Raw genomic sequence first — 24,572 nt, forward strand, 5'->3', positions numbered from 1 at the left:
ATATCCAAAAATGGAACTGCTTCAACATCTGGGTCACACTGTGGAATGGCCAATAAAGACAGAAAGGCAAAGAACCAAGGAGAAGCTTCCCTCCCCATCTTGCATCTGAGGGTCTTTTGGAAATTCTTACCAACTTGATCAAGACAAGCCAAAACATTATCTTATAAGTATAAAAATATTTACAAGGTGATGGATAAAAGAAATAATAATGATATCCCCTGCGGAAAGAATTCCAAAGCTGACATATCCTAGTGTAATAACAGGTAAGTTACTGCACACCTTTGCTCCATTGAGCTCAATGCTAAGCATTTTATGAGTATTAGCTTACTGAATCTTCTCAACCAACCACCTGGTAAGAGAAACACTAATTTTATTTCCATTTCCCATATGAAGAAACAGACCTGGAAAAATGAAGTAACTTGCCCTTGCCCCCAAGGACACAAACCTAGTAGATAACAGAACCCTAGCTCTGTCAGACTTCAAAGTCCATGTCCTAAACCACTACACTTTCTTCCATAAAATTATTTGTCATCATTTTATTGAAGGGAAAAAAAAGATGTTAATATTGAATGGAAAAATTATTCAAGTAGCTTCAAAGATTGTTCTGTGTTTTCAAGATTTTATCTTGGAAAAGGACATTCAAACATGTCCTATCAGTCAAAAGCAAACACTCCACTTTCTCAAATGCATGAGAAATCAAGAAATGCACTTTTGCGGTTATTTAAAATGTACAGAAGCCCCAACATCTAAAATTACAATTATGATTCAGGAATGAACAGAGATCAGTATTTTATTCAGCCAGTAAATTATTCCTCAACATTTGTTTTATTTTACAACGGTATAAATTTCCATCTCTGCACTTTACTTGATATCTGAATTAATAATAAAAATAACTAAGGTGAAGCCTGTTTAGAAAAAAAAACACAGAACTCCATAATGGAGCTTGTGGCTGTTTGGGGATGAAGCCATATCAAAAATCATTATCCAAAAATTCAAAAAGACTTACAGTAGAATTAAACTTTGGAGAATTGACGGAGTTGGGGGGGGGGTTGGATTTTGCTTTAAATCATTGAAATTAAAGTAAAAGTGATTAGAGTGCTTATTTTTACTTTGCTTTATGGGAAATTGTGCTGGGAATGTGGATGTATTGTGCACAAAGGATGTTTGTTGGCATTATGCTATAACCACCAGGCAGGTTGAGTTGAGAAACAATTAGCTCAGTCAGCAAACGTTTGAATCTGATTAAGCCAGGAAGTGGTTACTCCCAGGAATAGGCAGATGAAGGGAATGAAGGTGGTGACTCCAAAACAAGGAATGATTTTTTTTTTTTCTCTCTCTCTGAAATAAACTAGTACTAGATTTTATTGTGTCAAATATATGGCAAGGATTAATTTATTACAGTTTATTACCTTTGAGGAAACAAATGGGATCATGTTTCCAAGTAAGTCAACAGTCCACACGTGTCATGGCTACCATCTCCAAGAAATCTCTGTTTATTGAGGCCATCATATCCTTATGTTTTTGTTACAAAGCATCTTTGACACGAAGGACTCAAGCAAAAGAGGAAAATGAAGGGCCTATACCAGGCTGCCGGCCAGACTCTCGTTACTCTGGGCAGTCTCAGTGTGTTCTCTGGAGTCATGGCTTTCTTCCCCGTCTTTTCTTACAAGCTTTGGTTCACAGGATGGAGCGTTCAGATTGCTTGTCCCATCTGGAATGGAGCTTTGGTAGGAAAATATTTCACTGCATATATTGAGAAAGGGAAGGGAGGGAGGGAGGGAGGGAGGGAGGAAGACAAAGAAGGATGGAGGAAAGGAGGACAGAAAGGAGGGAAAACAGGATATGATGTTCTTTTTGAATTATCCAACAATTTAAGAAGTCAAAATTCTACGGAAAATCAGAATTCACCTTGTTGTCATTGTTAGGTACCGTTGAGTCAATTCTGACTCATAGCAACCCATGTGAGAGAGAACTGCCCCGTAGGGTTTTCTTGGCTGTAATATTTATGGGAGAAGATTGCCAGGTCTTTCTCCTTCAGAGAGGCTGTGTAATTTTGAACCGCCAACCTTTCGGTTAGCAGCTGAGGGCTTAAGCATTTGTACAACCAGGGCCCCTTGAATTCACCTTAAAAAAGAAAAAAAAAAACAAACCGGTTGCCATTGAGTTGATTCGAAGTCCTAGTGACCTTATAGGACAAAGTAGAACCACCCCCACAGTTTCTAAGGAGTGGCTGGTGAATTCGAACTGCCAACCTTTTGTTGCCAGCCGAATGCGAATTAACCTTAGAAGATGGATTTCTATTTGTTGCATTTTAAATATAGGATATTTCTTAATATTGTTTTATCATATATAAAAACCCAGTGCCATCGAGTCAGTTCCGACTCGTAGCAACCCCAAAGGACAGAGTAGAGCTGCCCCATAGAGTTTCCAAGGAGCACCTGGCGAATATGAACTGCCGACCTACTGTAATCAAATAGGAGCCCTGGTGGCATAGTGGTTAAGAGCTCAGCTGCTAACCAAAAGGTCAGCAGTTCAAATCCACAGCTGCTCCTTGGAAACCGTATGGGGCAGTTCTCTGTCCCATACGATCACTGTAAGTAGGAATCGACTCAACAGCAATGGGTTTGGCCTGTTTTTCTGGGATAATCAAAGAAGGAACTCTAGTGGTGCAAACAGTTAAGCACTCAGCGGCTAACTAAAAGGTTTGTGGTTTGAACACTCAGAGGCACCTTGGAAGACAGGTCTGGTGATCTGCTTCCAAAAGGTCACAGCCTTGAAAACTCAGTGAGATATAGCACTACTCTGCACGCATGAGGTAGCCAGGAGTCAGAACTGACTCAATGGAAACTAACAACAACAACAGCATACAACAAAAGTTACACAAAACAACACCTATCCTTGTATTTTCTATTTAATTTTTTTAATTCTGTTTTCACAACAGACCCAAAGTATTACGGTCCAACCCTTCATTCCTTTCTTGTAACTCTCTGTATATCCTGCAGATTCTGTCATTATACACTGACACCTGTGAGAGCCAGAGCTCCCCGGGACTATCTTGTTTTTCTGGGTCCCACAAGTTTTCCGCCTTTGACAGGGTGCAGTGTTACTACTTTTCTATAGCTCTCTATTAGTGGGAAATATTTGACTTTTCCTTCTCTGGCAGGTTTCGGCCTTACACAGGTTCTGGCTTTCACAGGTTTTACTATACATTTAACGGATGTCGGTGATTTGATTAGAGGCTCAGATTATTCAACTGAGGCTTGTTCTAGGCCAAACATCCGTTTTGCCAATTAGGTCCAGGGAAATGATATGACAGGTCTTGAACACATAGCTAGTTGGTGGATAATTGATTTCAGGAGTGGCAACATCAGGAAGTGCAGAGAGCTAGCGTTTGGGGAGGTGGGTCTGTGCTCAAGTTTTGTCTTTGATGTTCTTCAATGTGGTCAGTCAGGAGCTGGACTCTTAGTCACCCAGTTCCTTATTGCCTTTAGTTTTAAAGTGGGGACCGTCTTAGTCATCTAGTCCTGCCATAACAGAAATACCACAAGTGGATGGCTTTAATAAAGAGAAATTTATTTTCTCACAGTCTAGTAGGCTAAAAGTCCAGATTCAGGGCATCAGCTCAAGGGGAAGGCTTTCTCTCTCTGTCAGCTCTGGAGGAATGTCGGAAGGTCCTTCTCATCAATCTTCCCTTGGGCTAGAAGCTTTTCCATGCAGGAACCTCTGGTCCAAAGGACATGCTCTGCTGCTGATGCTTCTTTCTTGGTGGTATGAAGTCCCCCCTCTATGCTCACTTCCCTTTCCTTTTATCTCTTGTAAGACAAAAGGTGGTGTAGGCCATACCCAAGGCAAACTCCCTTTACATTGGATCAGGGATGTGACCTTAGTAAGGACCTTACAATCCCATGTGAATCCTCTTTAACCTAAAATTACAATCACAAAATGGAGGACAACCACACAATACTGGGAATCATGGCCTAACGAAGATGACACATATTTTGGGGGGACAAAATTCAATCCATGACAGGGACATTTATAGTTAAAGAAAGCCCAAGTAAAACTGTGTAACCCCAAGATGCTTGGTGAGAATAAACACAATTTGAACCAAGCTTGCATAATAAAAAGTTTTGCCAGTTTTGAGGCATTACACAAAGGCTGGTTAGTAACACGTCTTTCATTTGTGCCCTATTTGCTGTCCAGTCCCTTTGTTCCTAGACCTTACCACCTGCCTCACTTTCCCATCCCATTCCCTGATGGCCTCCTGAATTCCCCATCCTGTTAGCTCCTGGACCTCATCCTCTACCATTCTTCCCTTAGCTCATTTTTCTTCTGTCACACTGGCCTCCTTGCCAACTCTGAAACATACCAAGCTGTGTTTCTGCCTCAGGCCTTTGCACTGCCATTCATTCTTCCGGAAGCCTCTTCCTATCCAAGGCTCACTTCCTAACTTCCTTCAGTTCTCTGATCACATGTCACTTTCTCACCGAGGCCTTCTCTCACTGCCCTATTTAAAATTGCAACTTCCCCAAGCCCCTCCATCCACTGATATTCCCAGTCTCTCATGCCCTTGCTTTATTTTTCTCCCATAGCCTTTATTACTTTCTAAGATACTATATAATTTATTCATTTATCATTTTTTTGTCCCTTGTTAAAAAAAAAACCCAGTGCTGTTGAGTCGATTCCGACTCATAGCGACCCTATAGGACAGAGTAGAACTGACACATAGAGTTTCCAAGGAGCACCTGGCGGGTTTAAACTGACGACCGTTTGGTTACCAGCTGTAATACTTAACCACTACACCACCAGGGTTTCCTTGTACCCTCTACCACCACCAAATGTACATTGTACAGGGCAGAAATACTTTTTTCTATTTACTACTGTGTCTCCAGTACCTAGAACAGCGAGTCACATGCTAGGTGTTCAATAAATATTGTTGGATGAGTGAACAAGCCCCATGCTCTCCATTCTAGTGGTACAGAATTCCTTATAGAGTTAAAACTCTGATTGGGTTGCAAGGACTTAAAGGTCAAGCCGATATTTATACTAAAGCAAGAACACGTCCTCATGAGAAGGAAAGCAAAGAAAAATGCTCACTCTTTCAATAATGTCTATATTTGGAACAACCTGATATACGTATATTTTTTTTTCCTGGTGAACCACAGCTCCGTCTGATCAGGGTCAGCTTCAAAAGGTCTCTGACTCATTCCACAACCTTTCTTGTCAATCACTTCTTAACTTTTCTCCAAAAAAATGTGTCCTCCTCCGGTAGAAAGATAATTTGTATGTTTCAATCATATTGACATTTCCTTTTGCTAATGATTCAATATCCCTTCTGAGACTTGTAAAAGGTAGATTTTTACATGTGATACCATGCTTTGTATTTGTTCGGTGCCTTTCATTTAAGACTTCGTAAATTCTTCGCAAAATTGGTCCTTAGACTCTCCTAACTTCCTTCTGACAACCACATGACAAGCAGTTTTCCTGGAATTTCTGAGCCAGGTTATTTAAAGACATCAGCTGCTGCAAAGTATGCTGTGAGGAGATCATACTGTCTTAAGGACTCAGGTCCGGCTCAATCCTGGAAAACCTGACTTGCAGATCAAGCTCTGATCAAGAGGCTGAATTGCAGGAAGTTTAAATGCAGGAACTGAAGCCTGGAGGGTCCAGGTGCCTGGCCGATGACAGCAGAAGCACTGCACCCAAAACCCTGTTTGGAGACAGGAACTTGGGAGAAAGGTCAGGGCTAGACTTACCCATGCAGGCCTCAATTTCTCCATCTGTTAGAGAAGCACCTAGTTGACCGGATTGTTCAAGTCTCTTCTGGCTTTAACAGCCTGTGTTTTCCAACCACCCAGTGGTCAACTCAGGAGTCCCTGGGTGGCACAAATGGTTAAGAGCTCAACTACTAATCGGAAGATTGGCAGTTTGAACCCAGCCAGAAGCACTGTGGAAGAAAGCCTGGCAACCTGCTCCCAAGAGGACACAGCCCTGAAAATTCTATGGAGCGCAGTTGTACTCTGCAATACGTGAGGCCACCATGAGTTGGAATTGATAGTAACTGGTTTGGTGGTTTTTTTCGGTTTTTTAATGGTTGGTTCCACCACCTGCCTGTCAGTTTGTCGTACTGTGTTGTCTTGTGTGTTGCTGTGATGCTAGAAGCTATGCCACCAGTATTTCAAATACCAGCAGAGTCACCCATGGTGGACAGATTTCAGTGCAGCTTCCAGACTAAGATAGACTAGAAGGAAAAAGCTCTGGCAATCTACTTCTGAAAAACAGCCAATGAAAACCTTATGGATCACAACAGAACATTGCTCAACTTGCTTGCTTTGGACACATCATCAAGAGGAATCAATCACTTGAGGAGGACATCATACTTGGTGAAGTAGAGGGCCAGCGAGGGAGAGGGGACTGACACAATAGCTGCAATGGTAGACATGAACATGCCAGCAACCGTGAGGATGGTGCAGGACCGAGCAACATTTTGTTCTGCTGTACGTAAGGTCATCATGAGTTGGAGTGGACTCAACGACATCTATCTATCTGTCTGCCTATCTGTGCATCTAATGATCAATTTTTTACCAAGACATCCTAAGCTTATTTAAGCTCAGCTTGTCCAAAAATAATCATCTTATCCCCAAAACCAATACTTTCTTCTCCTGACTTCCCTGTCATTGTCTTACACACCCAGCTGCAAACCCTGAGTGATTTTTGGCTCAATTCTTTCTTCTAAGCCAGTGCTTCTCACACTTTAAAGTGTATGTGAATCACCCAGGGATCTTATTAAAATGCTGACTGATTCAGTAGGTCTGGGGTAGGGCCTGAGGTTCTGCCTTTCTAACAAGCTCCCAAGGGGTGTCGAAGCTGCTGGCCCTAGGATTGCACTTTGGATAGCAATGCCCTAAGCCACCTCACCCCCATGCCCTCTAGCATCCCATCATACCCAATCAGTTGCCAGGTAGCTCCCATTTTTCCGGTGATGCATCTCTCTATGTGTCCATTCCTCTCTGTCACTGTGCAGCCCTCTCAGCCCTTTGCCCCTTACCACTCCCCACCTCGCACCCAAATTTTGTCTCTAGGTAACTTTGATAACCAAACTGTGGGAATCTACCCACTAGTAGGTCATAAAATCAATCTATTGGATAGCTGGCTACCAGCATTTACAAAAATAATTAAATAAAATAGAAAATATTAGAATGCATCATGCATAATATGAGTATTATTTTGGTTGTATATAAAAATGCATATAACTTAGGCCATGATGCAAAATGTATTCCTTACTGTAGGTAGAGGCTAAAAAAAGCCTGAAGGCCAGGGTCCTGCATAGACCTCTAGGACTTACCTTTTCCAATTCAGCATGCACATGGCAACCAGGCTCATCTTTCTCAATCTCTGTTATCGTTCAGGTTAGCTCCTTTCTCAAAAACCTTTTGTGTTTCTTCATTTTCCCCAATGTCCAGACCCATTAGCCTGCACCTTGAGGCCCCCCTCATCCTGGTGTTACATGGTCTTCAAGGTTATTTCCTACTCCTCTTTGACAAGAACCATCCTCTAGCCTGTCTCCGTCCTCGCTGGCTCCCACGCGTGACCTTGCACATGCTGCTTCCTCTGCCTGGACTGCCTTCCCTCTGCCATGTCCTTTTGAAATCACACCCATCCTTCAACTCTACTTCCAATCCTGTTTCCCTCAGGATGCCTTTGTCAGTTATCATTCTCCCTGGAGGTCATATCTTGTCACTGAGCTCGCCTCCCATAAAAATCACTCACTCTTCTTGCCTTATTTTGTGGACATTCTTGTATGTGCATTATTTTCACATCTGAACTGTAAACTCCGTTGAGAGTTGGAACCATTATTTGTACAATTGGCTCACAATTGCTCAAGGTATTTAACCTCTGTGTGCCTCAGGGAGCCCTAGTGGTGTGCAGTTAAGTGTTCGGCAGCTAACCAAAACATCAGCAGTTCGACTCCAGCAGCCACTCCTGCTGCTGGAGATCCCTAGCGGGGCAGTTCTGCCGTGCCCTGTAGAGTCCCTATGCGTCAGAATTGACTCGATGGCAACAGGTTTATGTGCCTTGGATTCTTCATCTATTAAGTGGGACAATATCTACATCAGAGGGTCATTATAGGTGTTAAACGAGTTAACATGTATAAAGTGCTTTGTGTACTGCCTGGCATGTAGTAAAAAAAAAAATTTTTTTCTTAAGCACTCAGTAAATGTTAACTTTTATTATTTTATCTGCACGGTGCCTATTGCATCTGGTGTTCATAGCAGACCCACAATAGATGCTTGTAAGTGAATAAATTAATTACTATGATTGATTAATATGAGCCCTCTAAGTTTCTATTTCTGTTGTGACAGCTGCCCACTTCCTTCAATTCATCTGTTTCTGGGAATCATGTCCTTTACTTAGATTTAGTGGGAAAGTTCAAAATCACCACGTAAAAAAGCATTAGCCGCAAATGTTGCAAAACTGAAGCCACGGTCCTGGCACTGCACACAGAGCAGGTCAACAGTGTGTGGAGAAGAGCCGAGGGAGCAGAGTGCAGGCCTATGCCTTTCTCTTTCACTACACACTGTTAAGTGCCCCCCCCCGCCACAACTCAGCTTCTCACAGCTCGGCTGCCCTATTTTTCCAAACATTATACCCTCTGACACTCCCCTCTCACATTTTCTTTTCCCATTTGACTTGCCTTCTCTGCCCTCCAGTCATATTTTTATTCTTTTCTCCCTCCCTATCTAAAAATAAATTTAAAAACACAAAACAAAAAGACGTGAAAAATTGAAAGCAGGAAAATAAACAGACACTTATATACCATCGTTCATAGCAGCACTAATCACAGTAGTCAAGAGGTAGAAACAACCTAAATGCCCATCAACAAGATGTGGATAAACAAAATGTGGGATGTGCATACAATGGAATATTGCTGAGCCATAAAGAGAAATGAAGTCCTGATACATGCTATGACATGGATGAACCTTGAAAACATCATGCTGAGCAACATAAGTCAATCACAAAAGGACAAATATTGTGTGATCCCACTTCTATAAAATAGGCAAATGTACAGACACCAAAGTTTATCGGTGGTTACCAAGGGTTGGTGAGAGGGAAGAAGAGAGAGTCATTGCTTACGGGGCACTGAGCTTCTCTTAAGGGTAGCGGGGTAATTTGGAAATGAAGAGTGGTAATGGTTGCACAACAGGCCGAATATAGTAAATGTCACTGAACTGTACGTAAAAAATGTTGAATTGACAAATGTTTTGTTATATGTAATTTTACCACAGTGAAGCAATTTTTAAAAAAGAAAGATAGGAAGAAAGGGAAGAAGGTTATGACTCTTGGGGGGAAAGTACTCCATGCATGCTCTATCTCCACTGCACGGTGGGGTGCCAGAAAAGATGAAGATGCTCAGCTCTGGAGCCCTCATTCGCAGGTGGCTTTGACAAGTTACTGAACTGCATTCATGTTCCAGCTTACTCCATGAAAGATCTTTTTCAAAGTTGTGTGTAAACAAAACAAAATTCAAGCTGGCAGCTACCACAAAAATAAGAGGCAACTGCCACTCTACAGCATTTTCCAACTTTTGGAAGGAAAGGTACAGCTCATGCCAAAGTAGTTAAGGCAACCTGGAATCCAAGCATCTGATAATGGCAGCCATCTCCTTGGAGTTACACCAGCAGAGGAGCGTTAGCTTCCTCTCCTTTGCTTTTTTCTTGCCTCAGTTTTTCTCTCTGATTAACCACCTATGTTTTCTTTTTTTTTATGAGTGACGTGTAAATTGAGGGCTTTGCCTCTGAAAGTACAGACAGGCCCAGGCTTACGCCACAGCATTGGTGTTAAAATTGCTCTTAATAACTTCCCTGTTTTGCTGTAGTATTTATGCTGAACCTCCATAGGGTTCCTTGGAAACTTTCCTCTTGCAGAATCAAGCCAGGAACCTCTTTCGACTACAGATGGTTCTGTTTTTGTCCATGGGAGTTGTATGGCATGGCAATGCCAAGTCTGGAATTTCAGGCTCAGTTACATGAGAAGTTTTGTGTGAGTGTATATGCGTGTGTATTTTTTTCCTCCCTCTCAAATTCTCTAAATCCAACATTCAAAATAAAATATGCCAGGAAAATGAAAAGCTAGGTTTCAAAACAATAAATATGCCAAACATAGAGCTACAAAAGCAGAATACCACAAAACTATATTTGTAAAAGCTCTGATGTTTTCCCTCCTGAAATTTGTTGATACTGTGATACTGTACAGACAGCCATGCTTATTCCTCTGTCAGAAACCTAAATTGTACTATTTTTAGACCTGTCCACATTCTATATCTTATTCTAAGTGCCTCTCTTCCTAGTTTTCTCTCTCAGCCTCAAGACATTCCTTGACTAAGAACGAATGATTTAAGAATCGAGAATAAGCAAGTTCCAGGCTCCATGACCACAAAGGTCTCCTTCATCATACCTGGTGCTGAATCAAAGATGAGCCCAGAGGTTTTTTTTTTTTAACATTGTCTATTGTTCCATCCTGCTGACCCCATTTCTTCCTTTGTTTAGCTATTTCTATTCTGTGCTTTGGGCCTTTTTCCTTCAACAGGGGCTATAAAGAAAAACTCTCCTTTGAAAAGTCAGACACCACTTCACCCAGAACAGTAAATTCCACATCATGAATTCATTGTAATGATAATCTTTGTTACTGGAGAAACAAGGATGGTGTATTTGTACTCTACCAGCAGGCTGAGGCTGCAGAATCTCAAAAGAAAGCAAATGGTAAAAGATAATGCCACTGCTGGGGTGGCTTCAGAGTCCTGTGACAGGTTTCCATTTTGGTTCTTCCCTTGTGCAATTTTAACAACTGGTGAGAGAGAGGAACAATAGACAATTGATCCAAAAAAAACACCACATATGGTAAGGGTTATAAAGCCAGGCTTCCATTTTGCTGATACCTTACAGCAGTGGCGGTTATAATCATGATGGCAAATGCAACACACAGAATCCAAACACGAGCTTGTATGAATTTTGTCTTGTGACGCTGATGGCTTATTTTCCTCATTGTAATTAGAGTTTCTTCCATGGATGAGGAGGAGATCAGGGTCATAAATCCGTTTAGCCATTTGCTGTTTCTTCTAGTTCATGATAAAATTGTCAAACTGTAGGAGAGATTGAACTCTATCTGGAAGTACGTTCTATCATGGAGGTTATGTTTCCATTTTTCCCCCCACAGGCCATCACGGCTGGTGTACTTCTAATACTGGCTCACAGGGAGTGGACCCAGAGATACCTGGTAAATATATAGACATCTAGTAGGATTTTTTTTTTTTTTTTAGTAGGAAGGTAGAGTGGATTCGGAGGTCAAATAACTATTAGTTCAGATGCATCAGAAAAAAATAAAATAAAAACATGAGTTCCAATTATAATTGAACTATTTTTAATTGATGCCTTACTATGTTGGATTTCAGTAATCAACTAAAGTTTTAATGGAATATCTTTTATCTGATTCCTGCTGCAAACATTTTCTACAAGTTCCTATGATTACTGCATTTGGTGAAGACAATGTTAGTGCTACAGCATAGCTGTAATCATTTTGAAGGATCTATAAGCTCCTCTGCTTTTAAAAATGTATCCTCAAGTCTTAACTCCTAAATTTGGGGTCTCCTTCCAATTTCCTTGTTACCTCTCCCTCCCCAAAAGGACAAAAAGTCTATGATGTGTTTTGGCAGTATCGAGTCAGGTAACCTATGATATAGAAAGGCTACCTTATCTGGTTATAGGTTTTCTTCCTATGGCTCATGTAGTGCTTCTCAAACTTTAACATGTGTGTGAATCACCTGGGGATCTGGTTAAATGCAGATTCTAATTCAGTAGTTCTGAGTGAGGCCTGAGATTCTGCACTTCTAACCAGCTTCCAGGGGACCACACCCTGAGAAGCAAAGCCCCAGAAGAGGGCAGAGATGCTGTTACTCATCTTTTTTTTTTTTTTCCAACATAGTTTTTCTACCCATGACAAAAGATAAATAAAAAAAGATAAACAGATGTTGTTAAATGGAATTGATTGCCTTCTTGTCCCTGTTGACTGTCCGGTTTTTCTCCTTTTGTGTGTACCAGAGGGGAGATACAGGAACTAAAGGGAAGGTTGTAACCCGTTTCTCCTTTATTTCCCAGTAGGAGAGGCTAATATCCGGCATATCTTTCTTTCTTCATATTTTTAGGAAGCTTTTGTAATATATATATAGTTCTGAAAGTAACAATTTGTTTCTGCTTTATTTTTAGTGGGAAGCCAGTTTCATCTTTGTGATTCTCAGCATGATGGGATGCCCAATTCATTTTGCAGTAGCCTTGGAATCTGCTCTCCTTGGCCCATATTGCTTCTACTCGTTTTCAGGGATTGCGGGGACCAACTACCTTGGTTATGCAGTGGCCTTTCCGTTTCCATATGCAAAGTTCCCATCAGTCTGCGTGGACCCACCATGCTATGAAGAGTACCACTTAACGCTTCAAGTCCTTGACCTGTGCCTGAGCTTCGCCATGCTCTGTGCCTCCTTGACAGCGCTTGCCAAGCTTTCTTCAAGAATTATCTGGAATGGAGACATAAATGTAAGTGTCATGAAAGGGGGAATCAGTGAATTGTCCTGAATGCTAAAATGGAAGGTATGGTATATTAATACTTTACCTTTCTCTTGTACTTACCAGTGTATCCTATATAACCATGCTAGCCAGTGCCTGGTACGTAATAGGTGCTCAACAATTGTTTTTGAATGAATGAACGGAAGCATGGTGATGTGACAACTAAAGATATGGCTGTGGGTAGCACTAGTCAATTTGTATCACAACCTACGATTTAAAAAATTACTGATAGAGACAAATATTAAGAGTTTTCTGTGTAAAGGCAGTATCTTTAATATTTTTAATATTAGTCAAATACGGATATCTTAATTTAGCTGATAGCCCATGAATTCAGAAAGGTATACATACTCTTTGGCTAGAAAAGATGTAGAGTAAATTCTCCCACTATTTCTGCTCCTACCCCGGCAGAGAGGCTGATGTATCCCAACATCAAGTTTAGCTTCCTAATGTTTTCCAAGAGGGCTAATAATAATACTAATGATATGATAATAATATAGATATATATTGAGTGCTTCTTTTATGTCTATTTACTTCCCCATTTTATGGATGGTAAACTAAGGCTAAAGAGTTTGTATAACTTGCTAAAGGTCACACAGCTAATGAGCAGTAGGGCCATATTGAGAACTCAGAGCTGTTGTTCTTAACCCTCTCAGGACCGAAGGTATAGCAGTAGGGCCATATTGAGAACTCAGAGCTGTTGTTCTTAACCCTCTCAGGACCAAAGGTATATATAGCTACCACTTACTTTTTGTACTTCTGGGGTTCATTGAGAAGCCTCTGGCCCATTGACAGTATGTGCTGCCAGCAGGCAGGGCCCTATACAATAGTATGAAATGGAAAAAACAGGAGTATGTTGCAAATTACTGCTTTTACAGGGTATTGTATGCAGTGGTGCTGAATCATTGAGTTTTGGTAGGAAAACCATGAATTTTGAAAAATTTTATTTGGTATACATATGTACCTCTAGGGTAGAATTTGTGTTCATGAGGGGTATACATATATACCTCTGGACTCCAAGGGTACAATTTGTGGCATGAGACATAAAACAAAAACCATATTACCTACCAAAACTTCAGGCACACTTAATGATTCAGCATACTTTCCATTACTGAAAACACATAGTATGAGCAAAAAATTTAAAAAAAAAATCGGGTGGCGCATTAATAAGGCCAAGTTCATCCTGACCCTTCCTGATACGCACTTTGTAACCCCTCCCCCTTTGCCGAACCCTTAAGATGCGGGGCTCTGGCCTCCAGAAGGATTGGAACGGGGTCACTGAGGGAAGAGTACGAGTGACTTTTGATTCCATGTTCCTATGGCAGGTTCTGGGGCACTTTGTTGGGGGCTGCACAGCCTCCCTCTGGAAAGAGATATTTCCCACTACAAATTCTTAGACTTGGCTTTATGATTCAGGTTAGTGTCATATTGGGGTCTGGTGGATGTGGGTGATATTAACCAGTTTTTTTTTTTTTTTTTCCAATTTGATACTGTATACCTTGAACATCAAAGCTGAAGACTAACTTTCAGCATTCTTGATACCTTTTGTGGTCAATCCTGTCCTCTTCAACTTCCGTATAAGTCTGTGCATTCTTTGGGAAAGAGTGGATTTTACCAAGAAGGCCTGCTGAGAGTTCAGAACATATAAAAATTACCTCCTCCACTGTACTGCCAGGGAGTCTGGAAGTTCAGCATTTGAGATTCCTCCCTTGCAGTGAAGGCTGCACCCTTCCTAGAGCCCTTTGTTAAAAGGAACACATGCCTAGGAGAGTCACACATTGAAGTGTTGGCCATCGTGGCACCTCAGCGTGGATAGTTAACAGGCCATCTGACTGCCACCTTAGGCATGATACCTCAGTGTCCAGATTTAACGTGTAATGGCGGGCAGAGAGAAAAGAAGGAAAAAAATATATGCAGAGGCACGTAAGCCAGTTTCACGGGGCCCAATAGTAAAGCCACGTAAAAGTAGAGTGTTTGGGGAGAGAGAAAATGAATTAAAAACAGAGTTAAGGTGGGTTCAAGGGCAAAGTGCTCCAACTTCAGAGTTTCACCTTTGCCATCCTGCTTAAGACACGCCTTCTTCAGGCCTGAGTTCTAGCCAGGTATGGGGCCAACACAACTTTAACACATTTCTCAAAGTGGACCAATGCTGTCAGGGTCACCCAGGGTTCTTGTTAAGATTTCTGGATCCAATCCAAGACTTACTACATCAGAAACTCTGGGGTTGGAGGCAGAGAATACACATTTTTAATACATGCCCAAGAGATTCTGATGGCCAATCAAGTTTAAGATCATTACTTTATTCAAAGATTCTCTTAGCATCACTTCTGGACGGCCTCATTTTCCCCATCTGCTTAAAATGCAGCCTGAGTTTCGGTGAGAGTTCTAGATCAATTTAATAAGCAGCATTTCCTTAGTGAGTGTTTTTAGATGACTTGACACCACTTAATCCATAATGGCAGCAGATCATGTTTCATCAGCAAGAAAGAATATTTGACATAATGGGATATGATGTTTTGTGTTAATAGATGCACCACTGCCCCAGCCCACCAGGGGCCTATGCAGCCCAAGGAAAGCCTTTGTTACCATGTAGGAACCTCAGCTATACTAAAACCCACCGCCGTCACTTTCAGCAGTGAAATACACATATTATTTACCAAAATCTCAGAAAACACACAACTTTCTTAGGAAAAGTAGATCAACTGTCGGGATACAGAATTCTACATAGTAGATTCTACACTTTACGAATCCACATACAGTTGTATGGCTAGATTTCCCACATGCTGATAGTGTTAACCAATGTGTTAAACATTTTATTAAAAACTGTAATAACATTGGCAAGTATGCTTTTAATTCATACCTCTTGTTTCATGGATAAACAAAATTCTGATAATATTTTTCAAAGCTGCTCTTTTAAGTCTCTGACTGAAATTTAAACCTCTCTTATGTAAATATAGTACATAACAGGAAATTCGAGAGCCATAAAATTTTGTAAGAAAAAAAGCGATGGTTTGAAAGAAGATTTGGGAAAACTGTAGTCAAAGAACAAAATGAATTATTATTTTTAAGCTCCATCTATAACGGTCAATATTATGAGGAAAAATATTCACTTGTAAGAGTTTTTTCTAATGAGTTCCAAGACATGTTTTCAAATATGATTCAAGCACCCCCAGGAGGAATCCCCCCATCCATTATTCTTCCTCCCTGTGCCTTCTAGGTGTAATAGAATTGAGGTCATGTTGCTCAAGGTTAGGCAGTGGTGTGTGAATTGACAGTCAGTGGGTACCCAACCAAACCACAGGGAGAAGTGCTTGAAAGAGGCATGGTGGGTCTGATGACTTTGATAAACACACAATAGGCATGTGTGGGCCCTTCCCACTCTCAGCGCCTCACAGGAAAAGGCTGAGAAAAAAATACAGAGCTCCCTGCTTGCGAGGCTCAGTAGAACGCCCTGAAGAGACAGACACTGCCGACTTCGAGACTTGGAGCAGGGAAAAAACACGCAAAAACACAGAATTTGAGTCGGGAAACTAAAATGCAAAACAACCATAGCCGGAATTGTCTACATTCTTGGTCCAGTAAGTAATAAAGTGATGGGAAAGGAAAGAATTGGGACGCCAGACGCTCTGCAGCTGTCCCCTGCAGCTACCCTGCCCCTCCCCCGTGGAATGGAATGGTTCCGTTTGTTTTCCTTTCATTATTCATTGTGTGTGTGTGTGTGTGTGTGTGTTAATGAAAGGGGAAAGAAAATATTTTCCCCCTTGTCATGTGATATAGTGTTTTGTTTTTTTCTCTCTCAATGAAAGGAGAAAAAAAATTTTTTTCCCCATAAAAGATATAGGGAAACCCCTTACATGCTATTCAAAAACATGTTGTTGTTGTTGTTAGGTGCCCCCAAGTCAATTTTCGACTCGTAGCGACCTAATGTGACCCAAAGTGCCAGAGTAGAACTGCCCCATAGAATTTTCTAGGCTGTAATCTTTATGGAAGCAGATTGCCAGATCTTTGCTCCCACAGAGCCACTGGGTGGGTTTGAACCACTGACCTTTTGATTAGCAGGTGAGTGCTTAGCCATTGTGCCACCATGACAAAAACATTTATCAGTGGAGGGCTGTCTTCTCCGAACACAAGACAAATTAGCAGCAAAGTATTGGCCCCAACTCTTCAAATGGAATTATACTCCATCACTAGCAACGTAAGTGTATAATTCAACTGTGACTCTTGTCCTAAGGGTCTGGGGCATCAGGTTGGACTGTAGTAAGATCTCTCTGGTGCTTCTGGGAAACTAAATCCCCTTGGGTAGATTCAAGTAGAACTCATGCAGGACTACAGAACTGTAAGAATCCATTCTGTTTCTACCTCACAAATTCCGGTGCGTGAAATTCTTAGATGGATCAGTAGAAAAATCAGAATCTAAGGGGAAAAAACCACAATTCTGGACATTACTATTCCTGTTATCACTTATTTTTTCTGGAATAATAGCAGCAGTGACATATAACTGGGTAATAGAAAAATAATTTTAGGTGCTATTTATTGAGCAATTACTGTTTGTCAGGTGCTTTCTCATCTAAGCCTTAATGTAAAAAAAAAAAAATGAAACCTCAGAGTTCTTGGGACTAATGTACTGAAAACCTCAAGAAAATGTCTAAGCAAGATGTAATGACAAAGATTTTCACTGATTCAGCGTTGCCTAACTGAAAGTCAACACCATTGCATTGCACAACTCTAGGGAGCACCATTCACATTAAAGTGTATGTAAATAGCATGCAACAATATGGTGACCCCTAGGGTTGTGCAATGTGGGAGACTTGCTAGTCGGTCAGGAAGCCTATGCTTAATTCTGACAAATTGACTTTGGGCCATCTGCTTCCCCTTTCAGGATTTCCGTTTTTCTTATCTAAAAAATAAGGCGAGCTTGATCACTATTTTGTATCATTCTATAGGGTCGCTATGAGTCAGAATTGACTCGAAGGCAGTGGGTTTGGTTTTTGGTTATGGTTTAAAAGCCCATTTCATGTGTGTTCTGGGGCCCTGGTGGCACGGTAGTTAAGTGTTTGGCTTCTAACCAAAAGGTCAGAGGTTTGAATCCACCAGCTGCTCCTTGGAAACCCTATGGGGCAGTTCTACTCTGTCCTACAGTCTACCCTGCCTGACTCTCACTGTGAGTCAGAATCAACCTGGCAGCAATGAATTTGATTTTGTTCAGCTTTACCTCATTTAGGAACCCCTGGATGGCGCAGTTAAGCACTCAGCTAAAAACCAAAGGGTTGGGGGTTCGAATCCACCTAGAGGCACCTCAGAAGAAAGTCTAGGTGATATACTTCCAAAGGGTCACAGCCATGGAAAACTCTATGAAGCAGTTCTACTCTAAAACACATGGGGTCTCCATGAGTTGGAATCAACTGGACAGTAGCTAGTTTTTTTTTTTTTTTTATACTTCACTTATTCCTCACAACACTCCATAAAAACACTCCATAGATGAGGACAATGAGACAGCTGTGTGGAACTAGAATTCGCTCCCAGGTTCCTCAGTGCTGGGCCACATCACCTCCCTTAGTTGGTATAAAAGCAGCCATGCCTACCTCCAAGTGGCCTTAATAGGCACACTTGGACAATCTTTTTTATGCTCCTCACAGACAAAAATTCACTTTCCTCATTCAGAAGTGGAAGCTATTTTTCTAGGATATTTGCAATTCATTTACTCAGTGTGACCACATCAAGGGTTACAGCAACTTAACGAGAGAGGAAATAAAACTAAAGTGTTTATTCTATTGTGTTTAATAATGTATTACAATAAGTTTGATATTTTGTCAAAGAGGAAACAGTAAGTGGGGAGGGATTAGTATCCTGAGAACTGGTTTTCTTGTTTTTGTCAATTTTCACTTTATAAATTATCATGAGCTTCAACATATTTTACTCTTGTCATGCAGTCAAATTTAATCTTTTAATATAAAATATTCTAGTGTTTTTTCCTCTGTCCTCACTCTTAATCTCAAATGTTATTATTATGAATACATTTTTGAACGAACACCAGCTATACACCCTCTCCTCACTTATCAACATGGTTAGGTCCTAAAGACCAGATCATTATGCAAAATTGGCGTTACGCGAAAATGGAGGATGACCACATCAGATCACAAAAATGGAGAATGACTACATCGTTATATAACTGCCAAATTACATCATTGCATAACTGCCAAACCACTGAGTATCACGGCCTAGCCAAGGTGACTCATAACCTTAATCCTCACAGGCAGTGTAATTCTCACCTCGCACCTGGCCAGACATGTGTTGTAAATGCACGGAATAGTTGGATAGTAGATTTTTTACTATTGTCACAAATGCAAAATGTTGGATAATGAAATAGTCTATAAGTGAGGAGAAGGTGTACTATATTTAAGACAAATAAGACATATATTTAAAAGACAGATTTGTTTTTGAAAGGACAGAAACTTTAAGGAGAAGCCAGAAACCTCTATTCTCTATAGTTACGAAAGAATGCAAAGAAAACTGAATTTATACTGGTGAATATTTCAGAATGATCTTAATGGTGCTAATATGTAAGTACAAACCATTTAGGAATGTAACAATGTTGGTTGTTACTTTTAATTTTATTAAAGAGAATATTTGATGATTATTATTATTGGATGCCTTTGTTTAGTCTGCATCGGGAAAGAAAGAAGAGGAACAGAGGAAGTAATTGGGGTGAAAAACAATGGGGGGTGTGGGGATGAAGAATGACACAGTGACATTTCCCCTACCAGACTGGTCCTAGGAGCCAGCAGGGTCTATGAGGAGAAGGCAACCATTTACCACTTCACACTTCAGCCAATGCGGACTTGCGCTTTCACACATGAGCTGATGTGGACTTGCGCTTTCTTGTGTCTAAGACCACAGGGCTTAGGTCTGCCAGCCTCCAAGGACCTTCCCAGATCTGTCTGTGATTTTCCAATAAAGCTCTATTCCATTTGAGAAGATTAGCTTTCAGAGGGGAGGGCTATAAGCAGCAAATGAAAAGGAGATTTTTACAAAATGGAATTGCTGGCTCTTTACATGTTCTAAGCCACACTAATGTGTCGCTGGAGTACACCACATCACTGTCTTACTATTCTAGCTCAAGAAGTAATAAACGCTGGCAATATCACTCATGCAAGACATTATGCAATTTAGTCACAGTTTCCCAGACTACTTAGAATCACTTTAAAAAAAAAACACCTTTCTTTACCCAATATTTAATCTGCCATATCAAACCAACCAGAATTATCTTATCAGCAGTCTTTAAAATAAATAAATAAATGAATGAATAAGATAACCAGGTGCTGTCAAGTTGATTCCAGCATATGGCAACCCCGTATGTGTTAGGGTACAACTGTGAATCACTGGGTTTTTCAGTGGCTGAGTTTTTGGAAGTAGATTGCCAGGACTTTCTTCCGAGGTGCTTTGGAGTGGACTCGAACTTCAAACTTTCAGTTAGCAGCTACGTGTGTTAATCATTTGCACTACCCAGGGACTCCTTTAAAAATTTACCATTGTGCTATTGAACGAATAAGGAATTTACAGCTCCAGTTCATTTGCAAAGAGATTGATTTTAAATATTCTTTCTTCTCTTGCATCATCTAACTAACCTACTGTTGTAGATGAAAAGGAAAGCTGCTGGTTAGAGAGAAGAAATTACTAAGTGCTATACTCTACAACTCAATAGTTTTCAAATTAAAAACTGAATCTTAAATACTTTGAAGATTTCAATAAAAAGTACGGTACGTATGGAGCCCTGGTGGTGCAGAGGTTAAGAGCTCAGCAGCTAACCAAAAGGTTGGTAGTTTAAATCCACCAGCCATTCCTTGGAAGCCCTATGGGGCAGTTCTACTCCATCCTATAAGGTCACTATGAGTCAGAATTGACTCGATGGCAACAGGTTTGGTTTGGTTTTTGGTGGCACAGTGGTTAAGCACTCCGTTGCTAACCGAAAGGTCAGTGGTTTGAACCCACCAGCTGCACTGCAGGAGAAAGATGTGGCAGTCTGCTTCTGTCACCTTGCAGCCTTGGAAACCCTATGGGGCAGTTCTACTCCTATAGGGTTGTTATGAGTCAGAATCCACTTAGTGGCAACAGGTTTGTTTTGGTTGTGTACTGTAATTAGTGCCTCTTTAGCCGGAAAAATATCTGCTGTTCACTCTTGTTTGACTTTTCTCTCGTCACGTGTCTAGAATTATGAATTCAGAGCCCTAAAGAGAGTATTTAGTGTTTATACCTGCCCCTCAAGATTTATTGAGTGCATATTATTTGCCCAATAGTATGCTAAGGGCTAGAGAAAGATAAGCAAGACGAGGCCCTGTCTTGCATTGATTTTCATGGATTAAAGGGAAGTGAGACTTGGACCAGGAGGACCAATAGCCCAGGTGAGGAAAACAAGATCTGAATCAGGTAGCAATAGTAGGCATGGAGAGGAGGTGATGCATTTAAAACATATTTAGAAGGTAGATTCAACAGGACTTAATAACTTTTAGCATGTGGGACAAGGGAGGGGCCCAGAAAGATGGAAGCATTTCTGGCCCATGAGTTGCTGCCATGATAGACTAGGCGAAGTGATAGGATTTAATGTGTTAGCCTCACTCTTGTCACTTACGGTAAACCTTCAGTTTCATGCCTCATCTCTAATAAAAAGTCATTAAAAGAACTTAGTAGAAGAAATCAGAGATCTCCTGCCTAGGATTCTAGTCAAATAGTTACTAAACTTTGCCGATAGGTACTCCATGATGAAAGTTAGCCACATTCAGATACAAATGATGCCTTGTTTTGAGTTCATAATAAATCGAGCGCTGAAGGTCTTAGGCTATAAGGCCATTTTCATCTAGGCAAATTTTATTTAACAATTGTCTCTGCTTTTGTTCTACTGAAACTGCCATGGTAACGATCACCCAAGAATGACCTGTAGATGGCCAGACCCTATGAACTCTTTTCAGTTGACATCTTCCTTCACCTCTCCACAGCCTTAGAAACTGTTGACCATTTTCTCCATAAAATTCCTTCCCCCGTTGACTTTCATGCACCATTCTCTTTGGTCCTTTTCCTTCTCTATAGCTTCTCCTTCTCATTCTGAAAGGCTAGTGGCCTCATTACTGCCTTTCGGCTGATGCTTCACACATCCATATCTGTGGCCAACTCCCTTCTCCTGCTCTAATGAGCTCTATATCCAGCTATTTTCCAGATACTTTTACTGGGTATCCCACAGACACATGAAGCTCAATATGTTCACAATGGAGCTGATTATCTCCCTCCCCACAATACCTCTTTCTGTATCTCCAGCTCTGTTGCCAGCATTCATAACAATAGACAAGTGAGAGACCTAGTCTCCTTGACTCCTCCCACCTGAGTCAACCACCAAATCCTGATGACTTCACCTCATTAAATATTTCTCCAATGTGTCCCACTTTTCCATACCAAATGGGATGGTTCTGGCTCTGTTCTCCATCTTCTCACTCAGACTTCTTTGCCTCTGGTCTTGTATGTCTTAAGAAGTGACCTTCACACAGGCTCCACACTGAGCTTTCTAAAGTTCAAATCTGGTCTTATTACTCCTCTACATTAAATCCTTCTGTAGCTCTCCTGCACACTCAAAATACAGTCCAAGCTCCTATGCATGACAGCTACATGTTTCCAGCTCGTCTCCAAGTATGTGAGTTCCTAGAAGGGAGGAACTATCTTCATTCAGTCAGAAGACTTCTTTCGAGCACTTACATGTGCGAGGCACTGTCCTCCTTCAGGTAGCAGTTGGTTCTCAGTGGGTGTGCAGTAAAATGAAGTGAAATAATGTAGGAAGGAAGGAAAGGGAGGGAGGAAGGAAGGAAAGAAAGAAAGGAGAGAGAAAGAAGAATTAACTAAGATCAAGTATTACCTCCTCTGTAAGACTTTTTTCTTTCATCCAGCCCTGGATAGAACTGACCACTTCTTCCTCTGGCCACCATTGCATTCTGTGCAGACCCCTAACATCACACCTGTAGTGTGATGAATTACTTAGTATGGCCTTTCTTGCCATGGTCTGGTAACTCCTACCCAGGCGATTGGGCAGAGCTGTGCAGATAATTGTGGCCCACCAAAGGGATTGGTCAATTTTGCCTTAAAAGACAATGCCAAAGCAGAGAGGGATCCTCCACCAAGGAAGGAGAGTCCCAGCAGCAGAGACCCAGCAGGAGGAGACTTCCTTCCTGGCCCATGGAGTGAGAAAGTTGAGTGCCTTTGGGCAGAGACCGAGGGCCTGGGAGAGGCGTGTCTGTGAGCACAGCTAGGAAGAGGCTGTCCTGACTGAAGAACTGTATCCTGAGTGTTCCTCAGCCTGAATTGTAACCTGTTGCTTCCCTAACAAACCCTATAATCATGAGTATTGTTCATGAGTTCTGTGTAGCCATTGCAATGAATTATCTCACCCAGCAAAAAAGTAGAGTGCTGGAGGAAGGACAGTTGGTGTCAGAATTGGTAAAGATGGCAGAGAGAGGAGGCATATCTGACCCCTACCTCATAGGAATCAACCTTGAGCTGTTAGCCTTAGTTCTCCTCCCCTCTTGTGAAGTAGAGGAGGTCAGACACCCCCTACCCCATGCCGTTTCTACAGCACCCTTAACATTTTCTTAACATATTTCTTCCTAATAGAGTTCAAGCTTTTTGAGAGCAGAGGCCATGAGCCCTGATTTAAAAAAACTGGACCTCAGCAGCTGCTAAGTGACTTAATGTTTCTTTGCATGTTTTTCTCATCTAGGCCTTAATTAAAAAAAAAAAAAAATCAAAACCTCAGAGTTCTTGGGACTAATATACTGAAAACCTCAAGAAAATGTGCCTTGCACATGTAAGTGCTCGTAAGAAGTCTTCTGACTGAATGAAGATAGTTCCTCCCTCAAGAAAATGTCTAAGCAAGATTTAATGACAAAGATTTTCACCGATTCAGCATTGTCTAACTGAAAGTCAACACCATTGCACTGCACAACTCTAGGGGGCACCATTCACATTAAAATAAAATTTTTTTTTTAGAAGTCTATGTAAATAGCATGCAACAATATGAATGGTGACCCCTAGGGTTTTGCAATGTGGGAGACTTGCTAATCGGTCAGGAAGCCTATGCTTAATTCTGAGAAATTGACTTTGGACCATCTGCTTCCCCTTTCAGGGTCTCCGTTTTCCCCATGTACAAAATAAAGTGAACTCAATCGGGATTTTGCATCGTTTTCTGGTTTAAAAGCGCCTTTTGTGTGTATTCTAGGACTAGTAGTAGCACCTGAAGTTCTCTGACTCCAGGAGTGGAATCAGTATCAGCCCAAGTTTGCTCCCTACGAGGTGGATGTCAGACATACTTCGACACTCCAAACTTTACCAATTCTGATACAAGCTCTCCCTCCCACAGCACCCTTTTTTGTGTTTGATAATCCATTCCAATGGCCACACAAAACTCACAGATTGTACTTACAGGGAAGTGATTTATTAGGGAAGTAACTGGGTACAACTTGGGATCAGGATCAATAGGCTACAACTCAGGATCAGGATCAAGAAGCATGTAGGCCAAGTCTGGAAGTCTCCCCCAAATTGGAGAGCACATTTTTCCCTTCTTCAGTGCAGGACAGCTCTCTCAGCATCTCTAGGCCTTCCTACTGCCATGCACACCCCCTATCAGCTGTGCAGGCCTGTCTGCCTTCAGCCTCCCTGCCACTGACCTTGCCGTTGCTGACTGACCCAACTCTTAGCCAGCGTAGCAGTTTGTTCAGCTCTCTCAGCTGCATTCCTAGCGGCAAGTTTCTGCTATTGCCACCAACTCTGTCACAGGGCCTGTCACGACCAGCTCTGCCACAGGGCCCCTTCCAGTCCTCTTGCTGTCTTCACTGTTACAGCCCTTGACCTATGTTACAGCTCTTTTAGGAAGTTCCCTGCATCCTCTGTCTCTGTTTCTTCTCCCTTGCCGTTTCTCCTTTCTTGCTTCTT

General features: G+C 41.4%; 1 protein-coding gene across 1 annotated transcript; it reads left to right on the forward strand.

Moving 5' to 3' along the window:
• The first annotated feature begins 970 nt into the window (after positions 1 to 970).
• Positions 971 to 23,425, forward strand: TMEM212 (transmembrane protein 212). Its single transcript, XM_003416265.3, has 3 exons — positions 971 to 1,727; positions 11,212 to 11,271; positions 12,258 to 23,425. The coding sequence occupies exons 1-3, from the start codon at positions 1,569 to 1,571 to the stop codon at positions 12,618 to 12,620; spliced, it is 582 nt and encodes a 193-aa protein (XP_003416313.1). The 5' UTR covers positions 971 to 1,568; the 3' UTR covers positions 12,621 to 23,425.
• The last annotated feature ends 1,147 nt before the right edge of the window (positions 23,426 to 24,572 follow it).

This window comes from Loxodonta africana, chromosome 23 (genome assembly GCF_030014295.1).
Source record: "Loxodonta africana isolate mLoxAfr1 chromosome 23, mLoxAfr1.hap2, whole genome shotgun sequence".
In the NCBI taxonomy this organism is placed as follows: Eukaryota; Metazoa; Chordata; class Mammalia; order Proboscidea; family Elephantidae; genus Loxodonta; species Loxodonta africana.